Source organism: Salvelinus sp. IW2-2015, linkage group LG23, assembly GCF_002910315.2.
Source record: "Salvelinus sp. IW2-2015 linkage group LG23, ASM291031v2, whole genome shotgun sequence".
NCBI lineage: Eukaryota > Metazoa > Chordata > Actinopteri > Salmoniformes > Salmonidae > Salvelinus > Salvelinus sp. IW2-2015.
The window spans coordinates 47709136-47718701 of record NC_036863.1 but is presented as its reverse complement, the minus strand read 5'-3'; the positions used below and the strand labels follow the sequence as shown (position 1 = coordinate 47718701).

General features: G+C 41.6%; 1 protein-coding gene across 1 annotated transcript; it reads left to right on the top strand.

The window, feature by feature from the left end:
- The first annotated feature begins 344 nt into the window (after nucleotides 1-344).
- LOC111951012 (trafficking regulator of GLUT4 1-like) lies at nucleotides 345-5990 on the top strand. Its single transcript, XM_023968972.2, has 3 exons — nucleotides 345-1042; nucleotides 5539-5665; nucleotides 5878-5990. The coding sequence occupies exons 1-3, from the start codon at nucleotides 647-649 to the stop codon at nucleotides 5895-5897; spliced, it is 543 nt and encodes a 180-aa protein (XP_023824740.1). The 5' UTR covers nucleotides 345-646; the 3' UTR covers nucleotides 5898-5990.
- Nucleotides 5991-9566: the final 3576 nt, after the last annotated feature.

The following is a 9566-nucleotide window of genomic DNA, read 5'->3' as shown; positions in this document are numbered from 1 at the left end:
TGGCAGGAGGTTAGAAAGTGCAGCTCGGTTTCCATCTCTAACTATCTTACTGCTATCTCTCTGTCTCTATGTCTCTCTCTCTTTCCCATACACATTTTTAATACTAATCGTTTAGTCTTAGACACAGGCCTAGGCTAGTGATCCACCCTAATGTCTCTGGCGCACGTAAAAATGGTCAATTAGTTTCAGACGTGGTTTTTAAACATTGTTTTTGCTCTGTCGTGTTATGTAGCCTAATGCAGTGGTCCAGACACTGAGGGGATGCTGATGGTTATAGGGAGTGGTAATACACACAAGGGGTTTCCATTTGAAAAAGCAGGGCGTGCACTTACTATAGTGAAGACTGGAGACCCGGGTGGAACTAGAGATACATCAATTTTATCACGCGTACATTGGACATATTGTCAAGATTCAATTGCTTGTTTTTTTAGTGTACCATTCAATAACTTTGTATTGATATTAGATATGTTATTTTATCATATCTAATCAAATGAATGTGTTCAAACGACTGTTAATGCTGATGACGACCGCCCAAAGGAGAGTTACTCATCTGACACCCTGATTTCAACAAAGAAAAGTTCATACAACGTTTAATTCGGAAAGTGATTTCCGACGCTTGTCTTGTCTAGAAATTTGTATCTATAGAATGGCTATCAACACGGATGCCGCGTTTGGTAAAAGGGCCATGGGGGAGAGGGAAGTCTCACATCCCACCGACTTCCAAGACACAGAGAAACTCCTGAGCGCKGTGACCTCCGAACCCACCGGGGAAAGCAACCTCAAACCGTGTGACACATCTCTCAACTTGAGAAGCAGCATCCATTCCCTGAATACCGAGCAGAACGGACACCAATCGCCAGTAAGGTCAGGCTCCGCGCCCGTGTCCCAGTCCCAGCTGAGCTTCGGACCCCCCCTCCTCCTCCGCCGCCGCTCCCCGGTGCCACCCGGTTCAGAGCCGCCGAGCTACCTGTGGCTTGCGGTGTTGTCGTGCTTTTGTCTTGCTGTGCCGGTGAACATGTTCGCGCTGTGGTATGCTCACATGGTAAGTTTTCTTGCTTTGGTCTGTGGTATGGTAACAACATAACTTAATCATCTTCTCTAGTGCTTTGTATCTGGAAAATCACCAATCTTGTAGGGCTGACCCAATAACATCACCATATATTAGTGCATTTGGGTATATTTTGAGAGATGGTGCGGTGCATTCTCTAAGATTGTTTGCTTTCAACCTATAGTAATATGTATGTGTGGGAAGGGCCAGCCCTAAACGTTTGGGGGCCCTAAACGAGATTTTGTGGGCAAATGCTGGAGAGACATTTCTTAGTTTTTAAGTTAATATCCTGCAATTCCAAACCAAGGGGAGTAGAGACACATTTTGCCATTTTAAAGCAAACTTTCTGTAATTCTACACAMTTTGCCATGCGGCAGAGAAGTTTAGCAATTTTATAACAAATTTCATCCAATTCTACTCAGTTTGCTATGGGGCAGCTAATTTCCTGCAATTCTACCCATTTTGCAATGGGGTGAAGTGGCATTTTTGCAGTTTTAAAACAAATTTCCTGTAATTCTACACATTTTGCCAAGTCTTATGCCATGTTAATTATATCTGAGTTAGAGTGACAAACAAAATCAATGTGGGCCTCCTGGAAGTCAGGGCCCCTGGGCACATGCCCTGCGTGTCCGGATGGTATTCGGGCATGAGTACTAAGAGTTTACATAGCTGGCTAGACTAATTTACCAATCCAAAAATGGTTTGCTGCCATGACTAAGTGAGTGACTGTCAGTGACTGACATAACAAGAGAAAAATTGTTGATGCTCAACCAAATGCACCACCCCAACTGTGTTTCTGGGGGTTGGGGGCCCACTAGCATCCGGGGGCCTGTCATGCCAAATATTGTCCCCCTGTACGTCACAATGGAATTCGTTAAACTATTAGCGTCCATTGCTATATCAACCGTGTGATGACCTAATGATTAGAATTTTGGAGATCATTTCACCATAAATTATGTTCTTGTCATCATCGCTATGCAAACAAGGCTGATTTCCGCAACAATTTCGCTGTTTCAACAAGTTTTGTTTAGCAAATAAAATGAAAACATGAATTCGAACTACTTTTTGGAACCTTGTTAACATTACAACACGAAATCCATGGCTTAAACATTGCTACGTTTTGGAATTGGCAAAGAGAACGTTTAATCTCCTTGACACATGAAAGTTAATTACCTTACGAGGTCAGCTAATTCCCACTGCATTCTTTTGCAAATCCGTTTGATTCATACACTGGTTTGTCTGGCTGTCATATTTCCCTTATCTACAGTGAAATAATATAATTTCAGTTGTCTATTATGATTCATTTTTTTCTATCTCGCACAGCTCATTAGTACACCCTTGTGGTTGAATATATATGTATCTGTTATAGGTCCTGGGATACAACAATGAATCATGTGGAACAAATAAACACCATCAAAGGATACCTTACAACTTACAACAATGAACACCTTGTGAAGCAGCTGTGAAAACCAAGCAACCTGGCAATATTTAAGATTTTAATACATAAACTTTGTTTTTTGGTACAGTTGTGTCCATTAATTTATTTTAACAGATTATTTCTTTGGACACTCACATGGCAATCAGACTGAAATACTTAATTCTGGTGTGTGGAATAAAGAGGTGGGTGCTGTGTGGTTGGGAGGTTCCGCCTGTCACTTGTTCTCAACAGACAGTCTCGGAAGTGGGACTTGAAGAGGGAGACTGCGAAGTCCAGGCACTGCTGCTCTCTTTGTTCTGAGTGTTTGTATTGCTAGTGTTTTTGGTTAATCTGTGTATCTCACATAGTATATGCCCAGTATGATACAGCTAGGAAACTTTATTAGCAGATAACGACAACATGACAATAACAGTAGCTTTAGATTACGGAGGGGATGTGATGAGTGGGCAGATTGTTGGGCAATCAGAAGTCACTAGATGCAGAATTTTGTCTGGAGGGAGAGGAGAGAAAGAGTTAAAGGATGAGGAGAGAAGAAAGAGGCAGAATCAAGAGATGCTTGATCAGGTGCTGCGGCTAGTTCTTCCTGTCACTTGTCCTCGACAGGCAGCCAGTCGCAGTCAGATGGGTTCAATAACATGGGCCTGGTTCAGTTGGAAGCCCTCTCACCACGTCAAGGTGCAGGCCAATGCTTTTTTATTTTACCCAGTTTGATTAAGGCCTTTAACCCCCTCCTCTATCTTTGTAGTGTTTGACCTGATGGGGTGTAACGAGCTCGCTGAGAGTCAGAAAGCAAGTTCAGGGAGTGAGTGTTTAAATAAATAAAAGAAACAATGAACCCAAAAAAACTAACAAACGTACCAACATGAAAACAGAGTCCATAACACCGGAGGTTAGAACCAAAGGGAGTGACAGATATAGGGAAGGTAATCAAGGAGGTGATGGAGTCCAGGTGAGTGTTATGAGGCGCAGGTGCGTGAGACGATGGTGACAGGTGTGTGGGATAATCAGCAAGCCCCATGACATGGGGCTTGGATAGGTGTTACCCTGAATTGTGAATTTCTCTGCCCCCCTACGAATGTTGCGCCTCTTGTCGAGATCTTGGAAAGATAAAAGAAAATCTCCTTGAGGGATGTTAAAGTGCAAGCTACATACAAACAGAAAGCTGCTACAATAACAGTTAGCTAGCTAGATAAACAGAAAGCAGCTACAATTAGCTAGCTCACTTAAATAACGTTAGCTAAATCAAACTGAGGTAAATAAGTCCATTAGCTAGCAACGTTAATATAAAAACAATCTAAAAACAACTTCAATTATTTATTCCTATTTAACAATATTTTCTTACATGAAGACAAATATATCGAATCAAATTTTATTGGTCACACACACATGGTTAGCAGATGTTAATGCGAGTGTAGCGAAATGCTTGTGCTTCTAGTACCGACCGTGCTGTAATATCTAACAAGTAATCTAACAACTTCCCAACAACTACCTTATACACACAAGTGTAAAGGAATGAATATGAATATGTACATAAAGATATATGGATGAGCGATGGCCGAACAGCATAGGCAAGATGCAGTAGATGGTATAGAGTACAGTATATACATATGAGATGAGTAATGTAGGGTATGTAAACATTATATAAGGTGGCATTGTTTAAAGTGACTAGTGATACATTTGTTACATCCAATTTTTAATTATTAAAGTGGCTAGAGATTGAGTCAGTATGTTGGCAGCAGCCACTCAATGTTAGTGATGGCTGTTTAACAGTCTGATAGCTTGAGAGAGCTGTTTTTCAGCCTCTTGGTCCCAGCTTTGATGCACCTGTACTGACCTCGCCTTCTGGATGATAGCGGGGTGAATTGTGGATGATGGCTCGGGTAGTTGTTGTCCTTGATGATCTTTTTGGCCTTCCTGTGACATTGGGTGGCGTAGGTGTCCTGGAGGGCAGGTAGTTTGCCCCCGGTGATGCGTTGTGCCGACCTCACCACACTCTGGAGAGCCTTACGGTTGTGGGCGGAGCAGTTGCCGTACCTGGCGGTGATACAGCCCGACAGGATGCTCTCGATTGTGCATCGGTAAAAGTTTGTAAATGTGTTTTTGGTGACAAGCCACATTTCTTCAGCCTCCTGAGGTTGAAGAGGCGCTGTGGCGCCTTCTTCACCACGCTGTCTGTGTGGGTGGACCAATTCAGTTTGTCCGTGATGTGTACGCCGAGGAACTTAAAAATTACTACCCTCTCCACTACTGTCCGGTCGATGTGGATAGGAGGGTGCTCCCTCTGCTGTTTCCTGAAGTCCACGATCATCTCCTTTGTTTTGTTGATGTTGAGTGTGAGGTTATTTTCCTGGTAAAGAAATAGTGTTCTCTTTCCAGTGTTCTCGGTCCTCTGAAGCAGCAGGTAGTCAGCAGGTTGTCACCATCAAAAACACATTCCTTGGAGAGCAATTCTGAGGTAATAATTCTGCGTGGACTGAGCGAGCGCTTCTGAGGTGAACTAGAACTGCTGGTGTCCTGGTTCCTTTGCGACCGCTACGAGGTAACCAAGCAACCAGCATAGCAACGGACACTTTGGTTCAATACATAATCCGCAACAGCTCCAGAAGTTAGAACTCATCGAATCCCATTGTGACGTTGAGGGGGACACTATTTGGCAAGGGGATATTATTTGGCATGACAGGCCCTAAGCAACCACTGATGTCGCTTATGCTTGGAGCCGGCCCTACATGTGTCACTTCTACATAAATCAGTTTAATGGATATTTCGGGATTTTGGCAATAAGTATGCTAACAGATACCCATAGACTTTCAGTCATTGCACTAATGCTGGTTAGCATTGGCTTGCGAAACTCCCTCGAACTTCCTTCATACTGGACACAGAGACATAAAAATTATATCCACGAGTTCATCTCACTCTGGGGAGTAGATAAATGCCAAAATCCCAACGTATCCCTTTAAATAAATGCTTTAGTTACCCTCTCTTATTGCCCCTCATTCCCTCTACTCTGTCTCTCTCACCCCACTCCCATCTCTGTCTCTCGCTCGCTCTCTAGTCGCAGTCTGTTCTCCAGACCGGGGATGTAGACGGAGCTAAGAGGCTGGGTCGTGTCTCTCTGCTGCTCAGCTGTATCTCCATGTTCCTGGGTGTGGCCGTCATCATCTTCATAGTGGTCACGGTAGGTTAACCACACACACACACACACACACACACACACACACACACACACACACACACACACACACACACACACACACACACACACACACACACACACACACACACACACACACACACACATACACACCACTTGTCATACTGTATCTAGTATCATCTAGATCTACTGTATTCTAACTCTCTCTCTCTCTCCCTCTCTCTCTCTCTCTCTCAGGAGACATCCTCAGATTAAAATAAATGAGCATTGAGTAGAGGTGGAACAAGCTTAATACCAAAGAAAAACAACACTGAAAACAGAAGTCATGAATGAATTCAAGGCAAACCAAAGAATAGAAGAATTCAAGGCAAACCAAAGAAGCCATCACTTACATTCTGCGAGAATCTGCTCTGTTATGAACCAAAACCCAAAGGGAGGAAAGTAGAATGAGTGAAATATCTTTGACTCTAAGCAAGGCTACTCTGGAACAACAGGAAGAACTCTATGATCAAATAATGTAACAGTACTACCGTAATCTATTCACACGCATTACAAATGTATTTCATAACCTAGGTACCATATACCAGTGTGCTTCCATGTACTTTTTCTAAAGAGTATAAAAAAGTCTTAACTGCTGCTGAGGCTCACAATGGACTGTCATGGCCATCATTCCTCCAGTGTCTCTTATGCTGCATCTCAAATGGCACCCTATTCCCTATAAAGTGCACTACTTTAGACCTGGGCCCATCAAGCCCATAGAGCTCTGGTCAAAATTAGTGTACACAGTGCCTTGCAAAAGTATTCAAAAGCATTTTTCCTATATAGTTGCATTACAACCTGTAGTTTAAATAGATTTTTATTTGGATTTCGTGTAATGGACATACACAAAATAGTCCAAATTGGTGAAGTGAAATGAAAAATAGTACCTTTTCAAAAAAATACCAAAAACAAACGGAAAAGTGGTGCGTGCATATGTATTCACCCCATTTGCTATGAAGCCCCTAAATAAGATCTGGTGCAACCAATTACCTTCAGAGGTCACATCATTAGTAAAATAAAGTCCACCTGTGTGCAATCTAAGTGTCACATGATCTGTCACATGATCTCAGTATATATACACCTGTTCTGAAAGTCCCCAGAATCTGCAACACCACCAAGCAAGCGGCATCATGAAGACCAAGGAGCTCTCCAAACATGTCAGGGACAAAGTTGTGAAGAAGTACAGATCAGGGTTGGGTTAAAAAATATATATATTCGAAACTTTGAACATCCTACAGAGCACCGTTAAATCCATTATTAAAAAAATGGAAAGAATATGGCACCACAACAATAATAAGGAATAAGGTACTCTGGTCAGATGAGACTAAAAGTGTGCTTTTTGGCTATCATGGAAAATGCTATGTCTGGCACAAACCCAACACCTCTCATCACCCCGAGAATACCATCCCCACAGTGAAGCATGGTGGTGGCAGCATCATGCTGTGGAGATGTTTTTCATTGGCAGGGACTGGGAAACTGTTCAGAATTTTAAGGAATGATGGATGGCGCTAAATACAGGGAAATTCTTGAGGGAAACCTGTTTCAGTCTTCCAGAGATTTGAGACTGGGATGGAGGTTCACCTTCCAGCAGGACAATGACCCTAAGCATATTGCTAAAGCAGCACTCGAGTGGTTAAAGGGGAAACATTTGAGAATCTGTGGTATGACTTAAAAATTGCTGTACACCAGCGGAACGCATCCAACTTGAAATCCGAGTGGCTAGATGTGCCAAGCTTAAAGAGACATAAATAGACATGCAGTTGTAATTGCTGCAAAAGGTGGCTCAACAAATTTACTTTGGGTGGGTGAATAGTTATGCACGCTCAAGTTCAGGTTTTTTGTCTTCTTCTTGTTTGTTTCACCCCAAAAATATTTAGCATCTTCAAAGTGGTAGGCATGTTGTGTAAATCAAATGATACAACCCCCCCCCCAAAAAAATTCATTTTAATTCCAGGTTGTAAGGCAACAAAATAGGAAAAATGCCAAGGGGGATGAATACTTTCGCAAGCCACTGTATAGGGAATAAGGTGACATTATGAAAGCATCCTTAGAGGATTAGCTATGACTGATGGCATGAGAAAAGATGGGGCTGTTTGGTTAAGTGTGTTTTCATGTATGTGTTTGATTCCTGTGGTGTTTCCCAGAACTAAGAATATATAAATAGCTTTTCTAACTCTTCATGGTGAGGATTGCTGGCTTGTCATTGTTCAGTAAAAAAAGTATCCATTCATCTTGCACTACTATGCTGGCATATCACAATACCTTTCCTTTCGTCCTAGATCCAGGACCAAGCTATGATAATCTTAAGGCTAGGCATCCCACTAGTGGGACAACTTCCGGTGAAACTGGAGGGTGCGCAATTCAAATAAATAATCATAAAAATTGTGGATATTAAACATTTAGGTAAATATAAGTGTCTTATATCGGTTGAAAGCTTAAATTCTTGTTAATCTAACTGCACTGTTGTATTTACATTAGCTATTACAGCGAAAACATGCCATGCGATTGTTTGAGGATGGCGCCACACATCAAATTATTTTACCAGCGGCACAGGTTTCATAAATTCACAAATAGCGATTAAATATTCACTTTTTGAAAACCTTCCTCTGGTTTGTCATCCACAGGGTCCCAGGTATAACATGTAGTGTCGTTTTGTTAGATAAAATCCTTCTTTATATCCCAAAAAGTCAGTTTAGTTGGCGCCATCGATTTGCATAATCCACTCATTCAACTTGCACAGAAAGGAATCCGAAAATCTACCCCCTAAACTTGGTTTCAACAAGTCAAAATACGTTTCTATTTACTCCTCAGATACCATAAAATGTAATCAAGCGATAAAGAAGTATGTTCAATAGGAAACCGATTTTAGCACGTGCGTCCTGTCTTCATGGCGAGCGCCAACACGAATTTCCAAGACTGTGTCCCTGTAATAAAACTGATATTTCTTATAAGTTTTGGAAGTTACAAGCCTGAAACCTTGAACATAGACTGCTAACACCCTGTGGAAGCCATAGGAATCACATCATGGGAGCTAATTTTCAGTATGCCCTTATACTTGCAATTGTAAGAGCATGGTCTCTCTCTCTCTCAAAAAAGTGTTTTCTTTGGAATTTCGCCTACCATATCTATTGTGTTATATTCTCCTACATTATTTTAACATTTCTACAAACTTCAAAGTGTTTTCTTTCCAATGGTACCAATTATATGCATATCCTGGCTTTAGAGCCTGAGCAACAGGCAGTTCGTTTACTTTGGGCACATCATTCAGGCGGAAATTGAGAACAAAGGTGCCTAGCCCTAAGTTAAAGGCCCAGTGCAGTTAAAATTAAGTTTCCCCTGTGTTTTGTATAATACTGTACAACAGCTGAAMAAACTAACACTGTAAAAGTGTGCAAAATTTTGATAAGTGTTATTCATAATAGTTGCTGGTTGAAAATACAATTTTCACAGGGCCTTCTAATCAAAAGGTTTGAATTGGCTGGAATTTCGGCTTACCATGGTGACATCACCATGTCAGTTCCAAACCTCTCTGCCAAAACCAGCTAGTTTTCAGTTTTCCCCTCCCCACTCAGACCTTTTGTGTTCTCCCATAAAAAGCACTTAACGCCAAATTGAATGGAAATCTATTACAGTAAGGTACTTAATTGTTACCCAGAAATGATTTGATTTTGATATAGAAACAGCTGCACTGGGCCTTTAAAACACCTTAAGAGTTGAAATCTCTGTTGTATTGAGACAATGATACTAAATATGTAACGGCAACCATGTTTAATACTACTACACCATTCCTCTGTATCCACTCTGCACTCTGTCTAGACATTTATTTGAATGGTTTTCTATGCCATATTTTTGCACGTCTGAAATAAACTTGAATAAGCATGGGGAACTGG